At 37.7% G+C, this 24,362-nt stretch overlaps 1 protein-coding gene across 16 annotated transcripts in view; it reads left to right on the top strand.

Annotated features, from left to right (window-relative positions):
* CFAP54 (cilia and flagella associated protein 54) overlaps positions 1-24,362 on the top strand; it is a 143,389-nt gene that overhangs the window by 23,865 nt on the left and 95,162 nt on the right. For 10 of the 16 annotated variants that reach the window (XM_035901016.1, XM_035901014.1, XM_035901011.1 and 7 more), the window contains exons 2-8: positions 5,074-5,179; positions 10,725-10,871; positions 12,978-13,149; positions 14,982-15,040; positions 16,371-16,514; positions 17,150-17,251; positions 23,431-23,629. In XM_035901016.1, coding sequence (XP_035756909.1) covers positions 5,074-5,179; positions 10,725-10,871; positions 12,978-13,149; positions 14,982-15,040; positions 16,371-16,514; positions 17,150-17,251; positions 23,431-23,629 — 929 coding nt within the window. Of the gene's footprint in view, positions 1-5,073; positions 5,180-10,724; positions 10,872-12,977; positions 13,150-14,981; positions 15,041-16,370; positions 16,546-16,939; positions 17,054-17,149; positions 17,252-22,733; positions 22,844-23,430; positions 23,630-24,362 lie in introns of those variants that run through there. The other 6 variants (XM_035901024.1, XM_035901013.1, XM_035901018.1 and 3 more) reach the window with 6 other exon arrangements.

The raw sequence follows: 24,362 nt of genomic DNA, 5'->3' as shown, positions 1-24,362 counted from the left end.
CCTCCTCCTCGGCTCCCCTCTTCACGCCGCATCCCACAGGCCGGGGAGCCCCTTCCCTCCCGCTCCCCTTGGCCTGAGAGCTAGCCAGGGAGGTTGTTCGCCTGGGTCAGCATCTCCAGCAGTGTGCCGAAACACCCGCAATCCGTTTTCCTTTTTTAAAATTACACTACACCCACCCCCCGCCCAATCTGAACACCCCCATTTTCAGCACTTCCTAGATGTTAATGCTTTAGGGAAACAGTACAGGGTGGTGTGGAAGTTGGCGGCCCCACTGTTGGCTGCCTGCGCTTTCTGGTAGGAAAATCCCTTCACGGTGCTGGAGCAACTGGCAGCCCACCAGCGTGTGCGACTGCGTGCGAGGGTGAACGCGTGTGGGCACGCACATGCCTCTGAAAGATGCGCTCACGGTAGGGCTACATGAGGATAACACCACACAGCTCTTTTTGTGCATATGTCTGTGTCTACACTGGTATATTTTTATACACATAGATGCAGGCAGAGCATATGGCAAGTATAATTGTGCATATTTGTTTGCTCGCATACATGCATATCTGTGGGCATGCATAGATCTAGATTTTGTAATGCAGTTAAGATAGAGCAACTGGCATCACTGTAAGATTCACAGTGCATGCATATGTCTTCTATAGACTGTGCATTTCTCATGTAGCTCTCCCTACTGCATTTAGGTACCTTATGAGATGAAAGTTCAACTGCTTCTTTTAAGGTAAATGATTGATTTTCTATCATTAACTGAGCAGCGTTGTATTCTAAATGTACAGGTCTTTAACATAAAAAAATGAAAGTTTCCCTGGTTATCAAAATTTCATTCAAAAACAACACAGGAATTGGGTTATAGGGTAGTTAATCACTTACCTGCAGCTTCTACCCTTGCATATTTCCCTTGGTACTTTCCTAGATGTAGTCCAGAAATGACCCTTCTTTAAAGAAGCTGTATACATCTTCAGGAGGTATTCAGATGCTGCAGCCTGGCATTTGTCTGTGGTGGACATCTTTCCTTTTCTAAGCCATCTGGATTTCTGATTTGTTTATGTGGCAAGTTCATCCTCAGGTCTAGGCCTAGGTCTATCATGCAGGTAATCAGTCTCCAGGCTTTTGCCTGTAGTGTTTTGAATCTCCATATGTTGGCTTTTTGTATTGCTTCAGCAGATTATTTCAGTGCTTTGCTATTTTTAAGCCATTCATTTATAACTTCAGACCTTTTTTTGCTTCAGCTGATCTGTATTCTCACTTTGAAACTTACCCTCTCTAGGCCCCTTAGAGGAAGGAACACTGCTCAGCTGCTTCAGATACCACTGAAATTGCTGATAATGAACACATTCATTGTATCTTCTGGTTGGGAGTTGGGCATGCTGAATCTGGTCTCTTTGCAAATGTCATGCCAAGTTATCAGTTTTTATGATTTGTGTCTCCAAGCCTGCCTTTGCCCTCTGGAATATTTTGACCTGAGTGGGCTCTGTCTTTTTCAAACTGGTATTTTGTAGATGTGACCCATGTCCACCCATAACTCAGTTGGCATGAGAGCATTTTCTCATCCAAAGAATTCTGCAGCGTTCATCATGGAGAGGAGAACTAATGCTACATGGTTCTTGATCCCAGAAGTCACTGGTAGTGATACCAAAACTCCAGGGCATTGAGAATGTTGTGTAACATGAAGCTCCCAGTAGCTCTGCATCCTCCGGCATTCTTCATTTGTATAGGGACGGCACAGAGAAGCCTGGAATTCTCATTATTAGCATATGTTTAGGCAGCTAGCAAAGTCATGGATATTTATTTGTGATTATGAAATTTCAGGGTTGTTTCCCCCTTGCCTCTCATTGTTAGATAACTCCAAGTTGGAGCGTGGGGTGCTTGCAGAACCAGCCTTAGTCTAGTTGTTCCTAAGAATTTCTGAAGGTAATGGCTATTACAGATGCTTTCTTAAATGCTCTAAAGACTTCTTGCTGTGTCATTTGTCAAACAACTTTTCCTAGCGTGGGCTGAGATCAAAGCGTTCTTGTTATGAGAGGAGCAAGAAAACCCGCTTCCACATGGCACGTATGTTCAGTTTAGAAAAATAAATTGTCAGCTTCATTCCTTCAGTGCTGTCAGCCTTTGGTATTGATAAGTCAACAGTAAGACCATAATTTAGGCACTCACAGTGTTCTAATGTAAGAAACAAAAATTACTGAGGACTTGCCCCGTACTGGAATCATGACTGTTTTCAATCAGAAGAAGTAGCCATCAAAAGTATTTTTTGTTCAACTAAATGAGAAGTTGTCTTTACCCCATTGCTCTTTGCAATGGGTCCATAAAAGGATTACCTTGAACTACTGATTTTATCTCACATTGTAGGGCTTAGCCACCCTTATTTAATATATCATCTTTTGATCCGTATCAGAGAATCCTTTACTACCTGCAGTAAAGACTTTTGGTCCAAAAGTATAGCCGTGTGGGCCTTACCCTGTGCACACTATTATGGGTTGACCTTAGAGAAAATTTTTTTGTTATTTATAGAGTGGTTGGAAATGAAGAAACTTCACCTCTGAGCTCCAACAGCCCAGTATTTTTTAAGAATTCACTTGCTTAACTTGTTATTCTGGTGTCCTACAGCTGGTTTAAAGGAAAGGCTGATGAGCTGTTTGGGAAGTGTCTTACTCTTCTCCTTTGTCTGTGTCAAAGAAACATTCCTGCATCATGAACTCACTTGTAGTTAGTCATAGCATTGTAGCAGATAGAGTTTACCTTAATCTTTCCGTTGAAGTTGAAAGTCTAGTCAGATTTGTCACTACTTTACTAATCTAGTTTATTACGGATTTGTTACTCATTTATCACATCTAAGAATCTCATGTTTTAATATGAGCATTCAAAACAAAAAATGAAGATGACCTTCGATGGGGACTTTCCAGCTGATAAGCCTTAAAGAAGTTTATTAGTCTTACCTTCCAGAGCTTTATCCACTGTCATTCTTACTATCAGTTACAGACTTACAACCTGATAATTACCCCTTTCTTTGTTTTTTTCCCTACTTTCTTCCTCCCCTCCCCCAGTAGTATCCATCAAGCCTCTTGGACTCTGGAAGTCTTTTCCCAAGCTTCTTCCCTTGATACTCCAAGGTAACTCTGCTCAGATGCCTGACAGATTCCTTCAGTTTTGGAGCCTCTTTGCAGATCCATCCCTAGTAACTAGAGTGGGATACTTCTCTCAGTATAAGAAGTCATTAGCCACCCAGACCGTTAATTGTTTATGGATGGACTAGGAGGGACTCATTCCCCATTTAGAAGGTGCTCTTCATTAGACTGGGCTATGGTTTCCTTTAAAAACATAATGCCTTAGAACATTTTACTCAGATTGTTGCTTTTGGCCTATTTTGTGTTGTTACTGCGTTTTTCCTTTAGGATACACCTCTAGAATGTCCTACTTATTTCTTTGCTGTTTACTTTCAAGAACTGAGAATTGTGCTGAGATGATACTTTTAGGAAAAAAAAAAAGGATTATGATTGTTACAATTCTTTTGTGTAAAGATTTTGACAGGCTTCTCATGCAGCCATCTGTTTCACCTTGAAATGTGAAGGTGGCTCGCAGCTTTCTGTGTGGAAAAAATGAGGTTACTTACTGTGCTTTTTTTATTGGGAATCTTCTTGTAAGCTGAAATGAAGAGCTATCTGGGAGACTGTGAGAACGGATGCCACGTTCCTGCATGTCAGAAAACAGCTTAGGAAAGCGTCTTGCATTCTAGTCTATCATCACTTTTAAGAGATTGAAAAGTTCCAGCTACCTCACACCAGTTAGCACAAGGTTTACATGTGAGAATTCAGCTAGGTTATTTTCAAGCACTAATTCCTCTCTTTTCAGTTGTTTTCCTTCCTGATAAATTGCTACCTATGAATAATTTAGCTGTTGTGGTTTCACAAGGCACTCTTTGCTGAGGTTTCTGTATGAGTGATTTGTTAAGAGAATAAATGTAAGAGATGCCTGGCACTGTGAATGCTGTCAATACTATTAATAATTTGGTAACAGGATTCTTTTCTGAAAAATCCCTGTGCTTGTTATCAGTCTGTCTGATCAAGTATTGTTTTCCAATTTGAATACAGCTTTCTTAAAGGAGTCTAAGGTACACATGAAGGCACTAAGCCATCAAACAGCGATCAGGAGGGACTATAATACTGGCGTGATGTAGTCAGTTCCTCTGTAGAGGAGACAAACCGCTTAGAGCCAGTTACTGTCTATGGGAGGCTTGCTGGTTCAGCCAAAGAAGTAATTTGTTACACAAAGTCATCCTTGATGACAACTGTGGCCAGAATAACAGGCAAAGGCAACAGAATAGCATTGCAACTATTGTCATAAAATCCTTTCTATTTTAACGAATGTGTCATTTTCTTCTCTCTGAATCCTACCCTTTAGGATTTAAAATTCCTGAACATTTCATGCCAAATGCAGTTATTCCTAGAGGCTTTCTAATGACTTTCTTCTTTTGTGATTCATGGTATAGCTCTACGTACCATGAGCTCTATAGCTCTAGATACCATAGCTCTATATACTCTATAGCTCTATGGTTTATTCCATGGCTACCAGTTCCTAAGTTTGTTGCTACCTGACATACATTGTTATTTTGGGATCTTTTTTCCTGCTCTTAGCATTTGTAGTTTCCAGTTCAATAATTGCTGTGAGTTGTAATCCGTTGAGTTTCTTTAAAATATCAAATTGTTTCTTCAGACAGAACCTCTCAAATACTAGCTGAAAGGTGGGACAGATTTTTCACTTGTGACCATGTTTGAACAATGCAAAGGGATTAATACTAAGACATTTAAATAAGAATTTACACAGGGGAAAGTTCATCATATTTTAAATGTGTGATAAAAGCTGGTGACAGAAATGAAACCCAGAAATGTCCTTGGCTGCTTGTTAAATCCAGTTTTAATAAGCACTTGTTTTGAAATGCGTAGAGGTTCAAATAGACTTGGAAGAAAGGTGTTTTCACAATTTGAAGTTTTCCTAATTTGTTTACTTGTTGTGACAGGTCTACTGCCAGTTTAATCTGAAACCTTTTCTCCTGTATTTTTTTTTTTTTTTTAGAGCAAATGCTTTGTTTAATATTTGGATCAAATATAAGCCTCGACTGCCAGAGTGGTATTACAATGAAAAACTTCTGAAAGTTGGCGATTCCCTCACTCAGATCAAAGTAAGTAATATGGAAACAGAAAAGGCTCAATAACAGTCTTTGTTTCAATATGTGTCTGTGCCACTTTAATTTTTAATCATATTTTACTGGAAGCTATTTAGAAAATAGCAAAATCTTTTACAAAATGATTCCAGGGAGAGTTGGTGATTTGTATCTCTTGCTTATTATTGTAAAATTGCCCTGATTTTTTGATGTATTTTCTGTATATGTATTTCTATGCACCTGTTGCCTTTTTAAACACCCCAAAATCTTTCCTTAATATGTGTTTCAACACTACTGTGTACAATATCTGACTGTGCTTGTAGACACTGCTTCAGTGCAAATTGACAATGATGGAGCAGTGGTGGTTTGTTCCACTGAAATATCAACTCAGTGCTCAGTTAACCAAAAGTGAATGTAAAGAATTGTCAGGAGGGGAACAGAGAATAAAAACCAGAGTACAATTACACATTATACAACTATATGTATTGATGATGCTCCTGCATCTTGCATTCTGTGCACACTTCTGGTCTCCTCAATTTCTGTTAGTGGCTACTGTTGGGAGATGGGATACTGGGCTAGTAACTATTGGTCTGACTCAGTGAAGCTGGTTTTATGTTATATTCTTCTATAATATTTGTCCTTTGTGCCTGCTGGGAAAAAGCCCTCAAAGGCATGCCACTTACTACCTCAGTGATACCTGTGTCAGAAGATCACGACGTAAAGTCTGGGGCTTTCAGGGGTAATTACTAAACAACACTCAGAAGCATCTCAAAGATGTACAGTTGAAAGCTAGTTGCGAGTCATTCCTTTTAGGATTGAAGAAGGGTGTGCGGTCCTGAGTGGCACAGTTATGAAGCAGAAATACTGAAGGATTACAGAGTTATAGATTAATTTATTATAAAGGTTCAGTACCAGAAAAGTTGCTTGAGCGGATACACATAAAGATTGTTGAGAATTAGGATAATTTACAGTAAGGGACAGGTCCTAAATAGATGCTATCTGCTTAGTGTGATTTTGTGTTTGTAGTGATCCATTGGTGGATTTATCTTCTTTTTGCCAGGAAGATATTAGAAGATATCTATTTCATCAATAATACTTTCTTAGTTTAAAACTCTGGCTATTCAGTGTGTCTGTGTATGATACTACCTGTGTTATGAGACAAGTATACATTTTAACTATGTCCTTCAGTCTTTCAGGCCTGTTTCAGACACAGACTTTTATATTAGTCTTCTAAAATGTTGATTGTAATAGAAAAATTATAACACAAAAGGTAGTGAAAGTCTATAATTTATTAGTAGAATCCTTCCATGCTTTTGGAAAGATTTCTGTAACTTCTACTTCATTTTTGAATGTAATGGGAATAAAAAATCAGATTAAACCAAGTTTGTATTTTTTTCAGAATGGGAGTATTAAATTTTAATACCCACCGCCCCCCCGAAAGAAAAACAGATAACTGACATTGTGTTTAGACTGAAAATAATTTTTAAGAACAGTCCATTGACTTTTGCGTTAGGAAAGCAGTTAAATGCCAATTGTTACTTGTATTTACACTTTTTCATTCTCTGCAGCATATGACACTATTAGATTCCCTCTTTTCACCTAGAAAAGAAGAGGACGTAATTGGAAACCATAGAATCATGGAATGGTTTGGCCTGGAAGGGACCTTAAAGATCATCTAGTTCCAACGCCCCTGCCATGGTCAGGGACACCTTCCACTAGATTGGGTTGTTCAAAGCCCCATCCAACCTGGCCTTGAACACTTGCAGGGATGGGGCATCCACAGCTTCTCTGGGCAACCCCTTCCAGTGCCTCACCACCTTCATAGTGAAGAATTTCTTCCTTCTATCTAATCTAAATCTACCCTCTTTCAGTTTAAAGCCATTGCTCCTTGTCTTATTACCACATGCCCTTGTAAAAAGCCCCTCTCCAGCTTTTTTGTAGGCCCCCTTTAGGTACTGGAAGGCTGCTATAAGGTCTTCCGGAGCCTTCTCTTCTCCGGGCTGAACAACCCCAAGTCTCTCAGCCCATCTTCATAGGAGAGGTGCTCCAGCCCTCTGATCATCTTCATGGCCCTCCTTTAGACTCGCTCCAACAGGTCCATGTCCTTTTTACGTTGGGGGCCCTAGAGCTGGATGCAGCACTCCAGGTGAGGTCTCACGAGAGTAGAGTAGAAGGGCAGAACCACTTCCCTTGACCTGCTCATCATGCTTGTTTTGATGCAGCCCGGGATAGGCTTGGCCTTCTGGGCTGCAAACACACATTGCTGGCTCGTGTCTAGCTTCTCATCTACCAGTACCCCCAAGTACTTCTCTTCAGGGCTGCTTTCGATCCATTATCCACTCAGCCTGTATTTGTGCTTGGGATTATCCCAAAGCATGGGCAAGACCTTGCACTTGGCCTTGTTGAACTTCATGAGATTCTCATGGGCCCACCTCTCAAGCCTGTAAAGGTCCCTCTGGATGACATCTCTTCCCTCCAGCATGTTGGCTGCACCACATAGCTTGGTGTCGTTGGCAGACTTGGCTGAGGGTGCACTCAATCCCACTGTCCATGTCACCAACGAAGATGTTAAACAGTGCCAGTCCCAATACTGACTCCACTTGGACATTGAGCCATTGACTGCAATTCTTTGAAGTGTGACCATTCAGCCAATTCCTTATCCACCAAGTGGTCCATCCATCAAATCCCTGCCTCTTCCATTTAGAGACAAGGATATCATGTGGGACAGTGTCAAATTCTTTGCACAAGTTCAGGTAGATGATGTCAGTTGCTCTTCCCTTATCCACCAACACTGTAACCCTGTTGTAGAAAGCCGCCAAATTTGTCAGGCATGATTCGCCCTTAGTGAAGCCACGTTGACTGTCACCAATCACCTCCTCATTTTTCACGTGCCTTAGCATAGTTTTCAGGAGGAATGTATCAGGATATAAGGTATCAAGATAGTTTGAGGGGCCATCTTTTGGAGGAACACATCCAGTGCAGCTGTTCTTCCACTATTATATCCTTTGCTTATGGAATACAGCAAGGATAAATGCTGTTTATGGAAAGCATATATATGCGGCTACTAGGTGAGCTTTTCCGTGGAACTGGGCAAAGGTATGAGTATCATGCAGATGTTACAAAGTCTTACATATCCTTCACTGCATCTGCCCTAAAGAATTCCACAAAAGTGTCCTGCCTCCTGAATAAAGAGCAGCAAGCTGAAGCTGAACTTCAGCAGCACTCAACACTCACTGGTAGGTTGAAGAAGGCATATAGAAGAGTCCTTAGCTGTGGGGCCATTGTAATTGAAGGTATAGGCTCATGGTATAGGTTTAGGAATGTTCACAGAAAATCTTAAGGAAGCGTGAGTAGCTGCATTTGTTAATTGCTCCTTCATTGCCTAGCCAATTTCATTCACCATTTTTCTTTGTTCATGTTTTCCTCAAGTTTTCATGGCTTCTGGGCCCTAGAAATTGCTTGGAATATTGCATGAAGCTTTTAGCTACTTGGGAACTGCTGCTCTCACAGTGTACTCAGTAAGAAGTTATTTCAAAATCATCAAACCCTGCTCTGTGTACTTTACACTGGCTTCCCATAGCACAGCTCAAATGTGGTAATTTGGTCCTTATGTTCAAGGTGCTTAATGAACGGGCCCTAGATTGCCTAAAAATAATCTAGAATTCTGAGTAAAGACTTCTGCTTGCAACTTCAGTTCTCTGGTGTAACGTGGTTTTCTACAGTGAAGGTAAAGTTAGCAATGTTGTAGAAGAGTTGTTTTGCTGGCCAGCCTAAAACTTTGAAATGAGCTCTTTTCAGAACTCCCATTTTTAAGTGGATTTCTTTGACTTTACAAATTTAGTTTTCATTATATCAATTTTTCTCCCTGGAGAAAATAGAAAGGAAAAGTATGTGATGCATGTTAGTTACAAATGTAGTGCCTTACTGGAAAGATGAATGTGGTGTAACACCTAGCTCTGTGTTAGGTGGGATAACCTTATTCCATAAGTACCACTCTTGACTCCAAGTTGAAAGTCTTGACCCCTAGGTGAAAACATCAACTCCTAGTTGAATTTTAAGCCACCCTTATGTTATATAATATTTAATGGTGTATAACCTTTAAAATTAATTATTCAATATAATTAGTCAGTGGATAAGCATTAGCTTAACTTTCTGTCCTCCTGCTATTTTTTTTAGTGCTTTCTCACTTTAGGTTCCTTTCTATTATACATCTGCTATGTATCTTTTAGGACACACCTAAATTCATTATGTCACATATCTGGAAATTAATTAGCCCATTAGTCATCATACTGATTAGTACTGACTCATTTTTTCCCCTCCCTCTCTGCCTGTATCTGCCTGTTATCTCTGGTTTTACACATACATTTTAAACTGTTTGAGAGAGAAATTACCCATTTGCTATATATTTGTAACTAACTTAATGGGATTCTGATCCATGACTTCAGATTCTAAGAGTTATCACAGCCTGAATCTACGTATTAGATTACACAAGTGACTGACTTGCCTGTAGCCATCCATGGAAAGTAAAAGTTTCTGTGTATGGCTGCTGCTTTCACACAGGAAAGGGGACAATAGGGCCATGGGAGTTGGACTCCTCAGATGATTAAAAAATTCAGGGTAGGTTTTACCGTGGTAGTAGGAATTTGTATTGAAAAAAGTGGGTGCAAGGAAATACTTTTGAATTTTCTGTGATTAAACATTAAAGGATCACTTTTACGAATAAAAATTAGTTACTTTTTTCCCCAGAATTTATCATGACTGGTGTGTGTGTGCTCTAGAATTCAGTGAAGTTGGTAGAGAAACCTCTAAATAATCTTTGCTGCAGGAAGTGGTGGAGGTGATTCAGTAAATGGCACTTCCACATCTGAGTCAGAGCTGAACCATAGTCTCAGCATGATGTTAGAGTGGTTCAGCATGCTGCTGGGGAGCTCTATTTTGAATGAGACATAAAGCTCAACATCCTGTTTGTTAACAGTTCTTAAAGGCCCAGTGGCAATTTTCTATTAATGCTGACTTCTTGGCCATATGTAAATCCCAGTTGTCACTTGTTTAATTCTTTTTTAGTGCATCTTATTCTTCCTCAGCTCTTCCTCTCTGCTTTTATGAAAAAAGAGCTTTGGCATCAAGGAAACAGGGGAGAGGGAAGTAATGATGTCTGTATATTGTTTATAAAATTCTACATTATGAAGTACTTTTCTCAGAAGTGTAGTATCATTATCATTACTGTTGCAAAGCTGCAGGACATTCCAGGAACCCTTTGAGTTTATTACATTAGCCCAGCATCATACTTTACAATTGTTCTCTGATATGTCATATTTGTGATTAAAATAAACAGAAACTCCTAAACCACAAGCTCTTCTTTTAAGTACTTCAACCGTTAATATGCTGAGAGTGTTCACATTAGAAATTACATTGCTGAATGTTTATATAAAACGTCAGTGTTTTACTTCTAGCTGCTCTTTCACATTGATACCTTTTTACATAAAGATCATAAAAACCCCCACGTTTTATAGAAATAGAATGTAATATATGAACTATAAAAATACCATTATTTGCACTTCAGGAATATAAGTTGGCACTTCTACAGTGCTATGGAAGATACCTTCAGCAGTTCATTTCTGGACACCTTGATGATATCACAGATGATGTGCATCAATTTAAATCCACCTTTTTTCCAAATGGTTTCAGAGACAAAAATGCAGCACTTACGGTAGGTTTCGGTTTTTGTTTTTGTTTTGTCAAAGAACTCACAGATTCAAATTAAGTAGTCTGTTTTATCCTCCAGAAATGTACTTCATTTTAATTAAATATTAACTAATCTTTAATAGTTTGTCCACATAGATTGTATTGAGATTTAACAGTCACATGTGTGATATGAACATCCAGAGTTGGTGTAGATTTTTAAGAGGGTATAAGTGCATAATATAAAATATATGATATAAAAGCATAATGCTTTTGTGGCATAAGCCAGCCACTATCAACGTAATGTTAAAAGGGCAATTTTCTCTGAACAGGTTATTCTGTAACTGTCTACAGCAGTTTTGCTCTGAAATAGTTGCTATTAACCACTGTCAGAATCAGGATATAGGCAAAATTTGATAACTGTCCTACAATTGTTGCAGAAATTTCTGTATAATGTGATCTAAGAACAGGGCAGAGTACAAGAGAATTAAAACATTGTCTGTAATTTGTACCATAAATGTGCAAAAATACCACATGTAAAAAAAAGCTCATAACATAGTAAAAAAGCAGGATTGCGTTACTATCAATAGCTTACTTGCTCACTGTGAAAAAAAGAGGCAGAATGCTGAACAGTTTTTTAAGTGCTCTAAGCTCTGGGAAGCTGAGTGACCTCTAGAGTACATTGGCATCCTTTTGTGTTAATTGCTTATCGAGGTACAGGCTTGTGATTTATCATTTTTATTCATGGAAGAAAGTGTTTCAGTAGGTATAGGAGGAATGCTAAAACATGTTAGATTTTTTCTTAAGCAGTTCTTTGCTGAGAAGCTCTATTTTCAGTACACAGTGGATATTTCAAAATAATGCAAGTTATTCTGTGATGAAGAACAACAAAAGAAAATCATAGGCATCTCCTGTGTATTGAGCTAATCAAACTCATATTCCTCTAGTCAGAGTTAGGTTGTAAATAGGTGTTTAGTGAGGAGAAAAAAGCAGACAGTTCGCTTGAGAGCTAGAAGCAGATGTCATGACAGAAGAGATGCTTCATTTATATTATTTTTTGTTTTTCAAAGATAGTTCAGCTTCCTAGAGAGAATATGATCGAAGGCTATGTTAATCCATTTTATTTTAGTTTTTAAAAAATGCTTTTAAAATAAATTTGAAGTCCCAGAGATGGTTTCTCCTGTTTTCTATATGTCTGTCTAGACCTTGAACAAATCATAGCACCAGATGTTATCATGAGTCTGTACTAAAATACCCATTCTGTAACTTGACCTTTAGACACTTCCATACCCTAAGTTTTCAAATATGGAATCTAGTTTGACAATGATTTCTATAATTGGAAATGGATAATGATAATGTGTCAAATGATTACATCTAAAGGCTTTATATGTAAATTCTTTTTGCCAGGTTTCTGCAGCTAGCTTTTGTTTTTTTAATATAACACTAAGGAAATCACAGAAATGGAGTTCCAGGGCTTGAAACTTCCAGTTTCAGTGAATTAACTGCAAAAAATAATATAATTTCAAACATTATCAGGTTAGTAGGCTTCTGAGAGGTTGATAGTTACTGACTGGCGACATCCCACTTAGCTCATTTTCTCACATGTTGGCTAGTTCAAATGGTACTGTACTCCAGACAAGACTGAGATGACATTCTGTTAGGTATTACAAGGAAGAGAAGGAACAATACATCTGTAGAAGAGAAAATTAATGGATGAGAGTGAGAAATGAGATCTCTCTGATACAGATGGAGAAATGCAAAAAGTTAAGACTTCCCTTAATTTACAGAGGTCATCGACAGAGAAGCCAAGAATTAAAGTCAGATTCTTTGAATATCAGTTTAATGCCTCATTTATACTTTCTTCCTATGCCCCTTTCAGCAGCCCGAGTGCACTAGGTGCGTTTTCATCCTGTGATGCAGTGGAAACTGACTCAGGCTAATGGTACAGCAATCTCAAAGCTTTAGAACTTTCTCCATATTCTAATTCTTATTTCAATGTCACGCTGACTTTTTTTCTAGTATGCTTGGTCTGTTAAGACGCACCATTTTGTTGTACTTTGCTCATGTAAAAACTGACATTTGCACCTATTTTATCTATATATATTAATTTTACATATGTTTCCATATATTTTAGTTCCATGCTTTGCAAAAGAGGAATGTTTGCATTTATCAGATGGTTTGCAGCAGCGACAGATATCTCCAGAATCAAGAGTCCCTGCAGACTTGTTTGAATGTCTTGTCCTCATTACGACTCAATATGCAAGTGGCTCTACCTCAGGAGAATTTGTGTTGGCTTATCTACAATGGTACCTCAGGCTTTGCATTTACATTTATTTGCTAAGCAATGTGGAGGGAAACTTTATACATATTCTTTATGGTCAACCTAAGGGTCATGAATAAATCTCTAGTTAGTCTTCAATCACAATAGATTTTTTTCCCCCCTAAAATAAGGGATTTTTAAATTGATGTTTCTACACGGTATGCCTTTTTCAGATAGACTGTTGTAAAAGTAATAGCTTTTTCATCATAGCTGTGATTCAAGTGCACTAGTAAAATGAAATCTAACAGCATAATACGGGCACTTATTGAATGAACCCCTATTAAAAAAAAACCCTCATAAGATTTTTTATCAATAAAATGTTTGTTAATAGTTTGGGGTTTTTTTTTTTTAAAAGGGGGTTGCAGATCTAAGAGTAGAAAATGCTAGTCTGTCCATGACATTACATCTTTGTATTTTTTTAATGATGTTTAAGGATGATGTTAATAATAAAACTATTCTAAAAACACCATATGACATTTAAGAATTTGAATCTCTCTGTGTATGATTTTGGTGTGCTACTTATAAATGCTTGAATTAGGGAAAAAGATGAGGAAAAAATGGAACTTCCATGAACTAGATAAACAGACCATGGTGTATCCAGATTTTTATTTCAAGAACAGCAACAGTGTATTTTTGCTTTGACAAGCAATGTTATTTAGTCAAAAGTCAAAAGACTATTGTTAATTTGTTCTACTATGGTCAATTGGTGAAATATAAATTGAGGAGATAATGTGATTTTAATTTAATTTTGGAAAATTTACTTTCTTTCAGCTATAATTGATCAAAATTCTTATCCTTCTGTTTTGCTGGGACTACTGCTGCCCTCAGTCCCTACTTTTGAGGTGTGGTTTTTGTTTGTCTGTTTCTATGGGAGAATTAAAATTAAAATATACTCACCTGCCATTCTTAAGTCCCCCTACCTGTGTGTGGGACACATCTCTGTACCAAGCCTAGCCAATAATCTGATTAGAAGTAAATGTTAGGCAATAACTCAGATTTTTCCCAGTTCCTGAGCATTTTTCTGCAATTTCTGGCAATAGATTTTGTGCCTCATTACACATTTGACTGACAAAAAAAAATCTTCCTAATGCTTGCTCAATTCTTGATTATTGGGATAATAACACCCTTCCAGCTATGACAGTTGACATTGCGATGACTCTTTCTGCTACAGGTGTCCCTTTCTGAACATTCATACAGGCAGAAGAATAGACTTTCCCCTCCCACCCCTGAACTGCAATGTCTTTTATACTTCTAGGGCTGGTTTTTGAAAAGCAATTTTGTGACATAGCCTAAATTAACTAATTTTTTGACAGGATTTTATTTGTAAGTCACTTTGATGCTTTTGAAAATTCTATTCACAATCAATTTTCTTCATTTCACTTATCATACTTAATATCACATAATAGTGGTGTTGTCTGCTAGGACAGTGCCATGACAGACTAAAAGAATCACGTAAGGTAAGGTCTGTGAGGAGAGGTAATATTTCTTTAAAAGACCAAGGCATTTGGTGATAAAAATAAGATTTTTCTCTCCATCAGTTATTTAATAAAAATTCAACATAGTGCATTGTTAAGATTTCTTTATTTTATGATGCTACTTCCTTGTGTAAGTATTTTTGAAGCTAGTATTGCCCAAAAATGTAATGTCTTCATCTTCTCTAATTTAAAAGTAGTTATAGAAAAAATACTAGTTTATTTTTCAGTCTCTGGAAATAAAAACCCAGATATTAAGAAAAAGTTTCAGTTGGTTAGCGTAAGAAATTTCATGTAGGATTGTAGAACTTACCTGGGTTTTACTTATTTTGTTTTCTTTTTGCAGGTACTATTCATATTTACACCATATGCAGACATTTGATGATGAGAGGTCAGTCTGCTAAGGTATGGAAAAATAAATAGAAACATTTGAAAAATTCACAGGAGATTGGAAAATTCACCTGTATTTTGCATAACACTGTACCCTGAAATATCTATTTCATTGTCATTGCCAACAGTAACAATTTGTCACAAGGAAATAAAATGCCTAGATTGCAAAATGGCCAGTTTCTAAGCCCTTGTGCCTTTATGACTCTGCTCCTTCCTTAGTTGTGGAATGGAGCCCAGAATAACGTCTTGTTGGTCTTTGAGATGGGACATGATAGATTTTTTCAGGGGGCTCTAGATGCTGGTTTTGGGGCAACTGTATCAAATCCCAAGAACTAGTCTTTTGTTTTGTAAAATGTGGAAATGTACTGACACCTGGTGGCTAGGTTTTTAGTTGAAAATACTTGATTAAAATGACCTGGCCTTTCCCTCTGCACTTTTTGTTTTAACCATGAATGTAATTTTTGTTTGTCTTAGCTTTATTTTTTTCTCCTAAAACTTTAACAGGGTCTGGCTTAGCCTAGATCCAGTCTATATTCTTATCTGTTGGTTATATTAATCTTTCTTTGAGCAGGAAGGATTTTTTCTCTTTGAACACATTTTATTGAAGTCAGAATAGATTTAGCACCTCCTTTAACATATTCAGGCTTTTACTATACAGGAAACAGAGGAAGTGATTGTAGGCATTTCAGGTTCTTTTATTTCAGACAAAAAGAAAAGCTGTATATCGGCTTAATTTGTGCATATTTTGTGTACCTCAGGGAACAGATGACCCAAAGAAAATACAAAAAGAAGATATTGTTCAATCAATTTAGTAGGACCGATTCTTAAAATTAGACTGCTGCAATGATTATGTTGGTCCTAAAGTTAAGGGTCAATAGTGTAGTTCCATGGTTGTAAATTAATCTTAAGTGCAGGGTATCACCAAAGAAGGCAGACTCCGGTGCATCCCAAATAAGCTTGCTGATCTAGTTGAAAACTAACTTAGAAAAAAATGATCACTAGAGCTGACACAAAGGAGAGGGAGAACTCTCAAGATAAGAGCAGATGAGAGAGAAGGGCAGCACCTCTGCCTGGTGGCAAGGCTATAGTTAGCTGGAGTGGTTGAGGTATCTTAGAGACTAAAATATAATGCTTGACAACAGTTTCAGATGGGAAGAAACTAATAATACGCAGGATGAATGCTTTGTACTCAATAAAACATGTTAAAATTAATACAATTTTTGTGATTTCTTTTCCCCTCTTTTAATTTGTCCTACCAGGTGAGGATAAATCTTTGTATGTGTCCTTTAGTATATTTATATAGTTTAAAATGCATTCAGTTTAAAACTGGATTTCTTCACTACAGGTCCTGGAATACTTATTGTGGGCCAGTATATGTATGGAATCGTCCATTCCACTCTTATCTGTGCATTATTTGACGTGGAGAGCCACCCTATACACTGCAGTTTCTCAGTGTTATTTTGATTGTCAAGCCGGCATTCATGGAGAGGTATCCTGATTTACCACACATAGCATTTCAGGTGCAATCAGATGGGAAATAAATATTTATTTAAATATTCCTGCTTATTATCAGGTCATATGAATTTACAGTTCAGCCCATATTCCAAAATTTATCTGCAAAGTGGAGGTGTGTTTTCACATGTAAATGAGTAATCAATTCAAAGTTAAATGCAATAGTACTTTGTAATATAATCATAGTCATAGACTTCTAGCACTAAGTAGTGGCCAGCCCCATGCATATATACGAAAGGTATTTTGCAAAGGTTTTATTTTCCTTTTCAGTTGTTCATGACCTGGCTTTCACTGCAGCTCTTCGCAGTTGTCTGAATTAAAGAATGATATGATTCTAAAATTAAATACCAACATACAGAATATAAAAAAAAAGTATAATTTTTTTTTTAATACTTTGGACAGATATTTGCTCGCCGTGGTCTGATTAAAATTGATGAGCTGAAGCAATTAGAAAATAATAGTTCTTCACTGGAAAATTCAGAGACAAAAAAGATTTTTAGAGAGGCCACTCTGAAGGTATCGCACTGCTATTCATTATAAACAGGTAGAGTAGTTACAATCTCTATGAACAGAACACGTAACACAGTTACTTACTTTTTTTCTTTGTGTCAGATGTCAGTAATGATTTTCAAGAGAGCGGTATATGAATCCAGAAGAAAACCAAAAAGCTGCTTTCGACCGAAGTTAAGAGTTAACCTGAAAGAAGCACAAAATGTAAGTCTAACATTTTGTATAATCCTTCTCTTTGTTTACTATTTGCATGTGGTGAATATGTGATGTAATTCTGCTTAATACACATGGTGCTATTCACAAGGAGAAAGTTGTACTCTTTCAGTTTCATAGTTAACAATTTTATTCTTAAAATTCAGAATAAGCTTGAAAAAAGGTAAGATGTAGTAATTACTACTTCAGAAAATACTGTTTTTTCTAGGTTTTTTTTCCTTTAGCAATTATGTTAGCAATAAAAATAAGAGAAATCTTGTTCAAATTCATATCAAGTGTATGGAAGTCCTGAGTTTGCCCTGCTGTGTTAAATTACTGTGAAAATAAAGGGGTACTTTGAAAAAAAGCTACCACATTTTTAAATTTTTTGTATTTACATTGGAGAACTGTCTCAAGTCTTGAGAGATTGCTTCTGAAGGCCGCTTACTGTTCTGCAAGATACCATGAATTAGAGAAAGGCATCCAGGATACAAAATAGACTTTTAAGGAAGTAATGGATTTCCTCAAATTTCATTCTTCTCTTGTGTTCTTTAGAGCCAGTGTCAAAAATGAGTGATCCATCGGAATAAGAATTCTAAATAATCAAAGAAAATGCTTTTTTTGTGAGTGCTTTGTCCCTTTTTTGGTCAACATACAGACTTTAATATAACAAACTTCAGTAGTTAAGTTTATCTTTATGCCAGTATGCTACTATGTGGGTACATAACGGTTATGCATTTTACTTAGAGGCATATCATCCGTTTTTGTTCATAGGTTGATAGGTCTTTTGAATTCAGGATCTTTCCTGGATGCAGGACTGCACAGATAGAATAGAAATTTTGCATTTTGATTTCACTGTGCCTAAGAGGATGCTACTGAGTGGTTATTCCTTTTCTGATGGACAGATGGTTCTGCTTTCCTAATGTTTGCAATTGTGATTTAAATAAATTAATTCCAGCTTCCATAGGAAGCTGGCAGAGAGGAGTGACTGAAAGTACTAATCAGCAAGCTCCCCAAACCGCACTCTCTTACTGAGTAATATTGCCTGCTCATTGAGATGCTTTGCACCCTTGTAAGCAAAAATTCAAGATCTTTTTGCACTGTGACACTCTTTTGGATAAAAAGCATTATTCGAATATTGTTATCTGATGGTGATATAAATATAGAAAATATGGTTTTATGTTGTAAATTATTTTCTTTTGTGAATACTGCATTATGAAGAATTACTGTTATTGCAGTATCATAGGTGTAAATATGTTGGTTACATGAGACTTCTGGAAGTCATCTAGTCTGGTCTGACTTGAAGCATGCCTTTTGCCAATGATAGATCAAACCAGCTGTGGCTTTGCCGTCAAAACCTTTAATGAAGGAGATTCCCTAGTCAATCTAGATAATCTCTTCCAGTACTGCACTGCCCTCCTAATTAACATACTTCTCCTAATGTCCAATCTGCAAGTTATCCCTGATGCTTTCAGAGTCATCTGAATTAAAGTAATCTAGCCCAGTCCCCCAAAGTTGAAATGGTGGTCATTATTCCTTCTTATACTGTCTGTATCTAATCAGAAGAGTTTGGCTTCTTTACTTTTATAAGTGTTCTTCAAGTAGATGGGGACAGCTATTAGGTCACCCATTAGCCTCCTCTTTGTCAGACTAACTAAGGCTTCCTCAGCCTATTCTTTTACATTTTATGCCCCTAACCATCTTAGTAGACCTCCATGGGACTCTGTCTTGTTTGTATCCTTTTTACACAGAAGAGCCCAAAAGTGGTCTAGGTGGAGCCTCATGAGTTCCAAGTAAGGGAAGTGTGCCGTTTACACTTCTCCTGGTGTAATCCAGTCTGCAGTTTGCCTTCTTTGTGGCAAGAGGACACTGCTGGCTCAAGTTTAACAACCAGGTCTTTGTTGGCAGTGCTGCTACTCCAAAAGTTGGTTCCAGTCTGTACAGATACATTCCTCCCCAGTTGCAGAGCTTGGCACTTCTCCCAGTAGAATTACTTCCTTAAGTTTCTTAAGGTCTCCTTGGACTGAAATTCCATTGTCCTTTAATTCTCATGGCGTAGATATAGATCCATTACATATGTACCTCATAATATAATGGCAAAATTGAGGAATCTCTTTGCGTTTTTTGAAAGAGATACTACAAAGTGACATCATCTTTGTCACAGTTTATCTGATGCTAGAACAGATTCAAACATTCAGAGCTGAATGAATAGGTTAAATCTGGATTTTTGTATTCATAATTATCTAATTTACTCATAAAATACTTTGGGATAAGCTACATGTAAAAACATGTACTGCACTAGGTACAGTAAAGCCAGATAATTTGAAATAAGAATGATGTATTTTCTGTCTTAAATAATTGTTTAATACTGATATAATTTCTGTCTAATTATTTCTTTGTCATTAGTCTACATTATGTTGGTTTTTTAAAAGAAAATTGGCTGTATTAGAAAGACTTATCAGAAGCAACTGAGATTGCTCATTTGATACTGCTTATGGTTAATAGTAAAATTATAATGAAATTATACCAATATGTTACTGATGTGATCTGATTGCATTGAATGCTTCTGTTACCTAAGTTATTCATCAAAGCTTTTTAAAAGATTATCTGATATTTCAGTTTCAAATCATTGACTTGAATTGTAATTAATATTAAGCAGCTGTGTGGACAGCACAATTGATCTGTTCCAAACCTCACTTACTGGAAATTTCCCATTATCAAAGGTAGGGCCCAAACCTCAACATGTTCAGGTATGTGTGGTTTGCACGCATAAAGATACTGGTCAACTTTCTCATGGTCAGTTGATTCTGGAAGACTTAAATACTTCTGAATGATGATCATCTAAAAGTCTTGCTGAACAATTAGGTTATTAGCAACTTTGCATGCCTTCAGATAGGGTGTTTGCTCGTCAGGCACCCTTCAACTTACTAGGAACCTATGTCTGTCACATTACAGGAATCTCATATATCTGATCTCCAGAAGCTTGAAAAATCTTCAGTAATGGATTTTGTTCTGCAGTGTCTGTTTGACTTTCTCACAAAACTGAATACTTGAAGTTAACAAGAAATTGTTAGAAATTACACTACTCATAAATCCCCCACCAAGAATATTTTGCTTCTAAAATGTGCTACAACAGTTTTAATTACCCTATTTAAGGAGTAATAGTATTGAATTTACATATTTGTTTCTCCATGCCTTTTGTAGTTTTGTAAGATTTATTGAATGATATAAAAATCTGAAAGCACTGCTTTAATAATTATTTCAGAATATTTTGTAGGTTTATTAAGTGTCAAGTAAATGCAAAAATATGGGACATTTATTTTTGCCTAATATTTTGACTTTCAAAACAGTTTTCTTTTTTAATTATAAAACATGTACAATGTAGTATAATAGGTAGAACAGTTATTTTTAGAACTCAGTCCAGCATGACTTATGCTTGGACTAGCAAATAATTAAAGCTCTTCCTTCTCTTCTAGTATATATGCAGTGGAATTTGGTTTTGTACTTAAATCACCTTGAAAAATGGAAACAAGCTAGTCTAATCTGTTTAGTTTAAGTTAGCTTTCACTTTGAGGCTCTTCTGCACCAGTGTAATGTTTGTTTTCTGAACATGACAAGACAATGCTTATGCAAAAATATTATTAGTAGTAAATTACATGCCCATTCTGCTCTGCATTTTAATGCATGTATTTAAACAAAAGCTGCAATTTGTGCTTAGCCTGTCCTGGAATATATGTGATGTATGTTGCTTTCTGCTTGTACAGATCTGATTCCTACGTCGGGGTCATAAAAACAAATCTGCATTGTGGGGAAAAAAATATATTGACTACGATGGCACAAAATATAAAAAAAACCCATATAGTTCGTTTTGAAAATTTTTAGTCTGCAAACATCATTATGAAGATTTATTAAAAAAATGTTGAAAATTTGTTTTGGAGTTGTTTTGCTAGGAGAATATCACAGAATCACAAAATGGTTGAGGTTGGAAGGGACTTCTGGAGGTCATCTGGTCCAACCCCCCTGCTCAGGCAGGGCCAACTAGAGCTGGTTTTCCAGGACCATGTCCAGTTGGCTTTTGAGTATCTCCAATGATGGAGACTCCACAACCTCTCTAGGCAACTGGTGCCAGTACTTGGTCGCCGTCAAAGTGAAAAAGTATTTCCTGATGTTTAGAGGGAAGTTCAAGTATTTCAGTTCATGCCCATTGCCTCTGGTCCTGTCACTGGAAACCACTGAAAAGAGCCTGGCTATGTCTTCTTTGCACCCACACTTCAAGTATTTACATATATTGATAAGATCCCTATTGAGCCTTCTCTTCCCCAGGCTGAACAGTCCCAGCTCCCTCAGCCTGTCCTCATAGGGGAGATGCTCCAGTCCCTTAATCATCTTCAAGGCCCTTCGTTGGACTCTCTCCAGTATATCCATGTCTCTCACTAGGGAGCCCAGAACTGGACACAGTACTCCATGTGTGGCTTCACCAGTAGAGGGGAAGGATCCCCTCCCTTGACCTGCTAGCAAGTCTTTGCCTAATGCAGCCCAGGGTACCGTCAGCCACCTTTGCTGCAAGGGCACATTGATAGCTCATGTGCAACCAGAGTCCTTTTCTGCCAAGCTGCTTTCCAGCTGGGTGGCTGTCCAGCATGTACTGGTGTATGGGTTTGTTCTTTCCTAGGTATAGCAGTTTGTACTTCCCTTTCTTGAACATCATGAGGTTCCTATCAACCTGTTGAGGTCCCTCTGGATGGTAGCACGACTATCTGGCATATCAGGCACTCCTCCCAGTTTTGTGTCATCTGCAAACTTGCTGAGGGTTATAGAAGATAGTGTCAAAGGCCTTGCTGAAGTTTAGGTAGACAATATTCACTGCGCTCCCCTTGTCTACCAGGGCAAGTAATTTCAACATAGAAGTTTATCAGGTTGGTTGAGCATGACTTCCCCTTCATGAATCATAGAATCATTAAGGTTGGAAAAGACCTCCAAGATCATCAAGTCCAACTGTCCACCCAACACCACTATGCCTACTAAACCATGTCCCAAAGTACCATGTCTATGTGTTTTTTGAACACCTCCAGGGATGGTGACTCCACCACCTCTCTGGGCAGCCTGTTCCAATGCTTGACCACTCTTTCAGTAAAGAAATTATTCCTAATATCCAATTGAAACCTCTCCTCACACAACTTGAGGCCATTTCCTCTCATAGAATCAATCACAGAATCCATGCTGACCACTCTGGATAGTTTTGTTCTTCAAGTTCCTGGAAAATATTTCCAGGATTAGCTGCTTGCTCCATCAGTATCCAATATTAACTACCTTTTTAAACTATAATCCCAGCAGAAATAGTCCCTCTTTCTTTGGAAAAGACATATATAGTGTTGATGAGGCTCACTCATTATAGAAGTTAGTTGAAAACAAAAATAATCCGTTAACTTTAATACTCTAAATGCTGTCAGATATTGAACAGATCAGGTTTTTTTTTTTTTTTGTCAGGTACACATCTGAGCTTGTGCCAAATAGATAGAACTGAAATGTTGATGGATTGTAACCAACATTTTAAAGTACTCTGTCTGTGATTTACCTTATGTCTGGTAGTGGTTTGGTAACCAGGTAAACAGAACACTGAAATAAAATTTTAATATATTTTCTTACACAGATCTCTGATTTCTTAGCTGCCAATACTGCAAATATATTTTTGTGTATTCTGCCTTGTATTTTTATGTTATGCTGTTTGAAATGTAAAAGTGAGGTAATGTAATAGTGTTTTGCTTTCACTACAGTGCTGAGCATCCTAAGCTTTCTCTGATTTTCTGCAAAGTGTGTAGAACTTAGGTCCTTATGGTCAAGTCCATATCATTATAAGGAGAGATCTGAGTGGCTTGAAACTGCACGACCTTAATACTGTCACTCATAATTTCTATTGTATTGTTTTCTAAGTAAAATAGCATGCAACAGTGCTAGTGGTTGCTATGAAATTATGGCAGTTCTTACTGTACCCTTTTAGCATGAGGCTTTGCTATGCCTTCGAAGCATGAAATTCATAACAACAATATATTTTGCAGTATGTTATTTCAGTATATTATTTTCTGTTTTAAACGTGTACTTACTTTCTGATGGAGAACTGTTTTGAAAGAAATCTTGCTTTATTGTAACTCAGTTTAGATATTACAAGGCTTACATTACCTTTTGTTACTTAGTTGCCATGGCCTCGCACTACTACTGAACGTCTGCTGACAGAAATGTTTGATGGTGCTGCAGCTCAATTCCTTGCCATCCTGGAAGCTCTGTCTGATAGTAGCAGGCATGTGTTGCGCCCTGCTCCACCTGTTCCTGATGAAATTGAAATTCGTGATGTCATTTCAGAGCTTTTTTTTGCAGGCCTGGAAATCCTCTCAGGTAACAACATGAAGAAGAAAAAAAGAGTGTTGGTGAGAAGCCCACACCTCCATTTTACTAGTTTTTTCTTTGCTATTTCATTTCTAACAATAGCACCTGTAAAAGCAGGCACTCTTTCTTATCTTCATAAAATTTAAGATAAAAATCTGGGCCAATCTCTGTCGTCCGTTTTATCAGTAAAAATCTACAGTATTTTACACATATCTTTTCTCAATAGGATGGAGTTTACTTTCTTCACAGCAGCCCGCATGGTGCTGTGCCTTGCATTTGTGGTTAAAACAGTGTTTGTTGATAACACACCAGTGTTTTGGCAGTTGCTGAGCAATGCTTGCACAGCATGAAGGCTGTCTCTCCAACCCTCTTCCCGGCAAAGGCCAGTAGGCTGGGGGTGGGCAAGAGGTTGGGAGAGGACATAGCTGGGACAGCTGACCCTGAACTCGCCAAACGGCTGTTCCATACCATATGATGTCATGCTCAGCAAAAAAACCTGGGGCTAAGTGAGAGGATGGGAGCAGATTAGTGGTTATGGCGTTTGTCTTCCCGAGCAACTGCTACGCATCCTCAAGCCCTGCTTTCCAGGAAGTGGCTGGATATCTGCCCGTGTATGGGAAATAGTGAATAAAATCCTTCTATTTTTGCTTTGCTTGCACACACAGCTTTGGCTTTTCTTATTAAACTCTCTTTATCTCAACCCATGAGCTTTTCCATCTTATTTTCTCCCCCTGTCCTGCTG

This window comes from Egretta garzetta, unplaced genomic scaffold, assembly GCF_000687185.1.
Source record: "Egretta garzetta isolate BGI_Z169 unplaced genomic scaffold, ASM68718v1 scaffold38, whole genome shotgun sequence".
Taxonomy (NCBI): Eukaryota; Metazoa; Chordata; class Aves; order Pelecaniformes; family Ardeidae; genus Egretta; species Egretta garzetta.
This window is presented reverse-complemented; position numbering and strand designations above follow the sequence as displayed.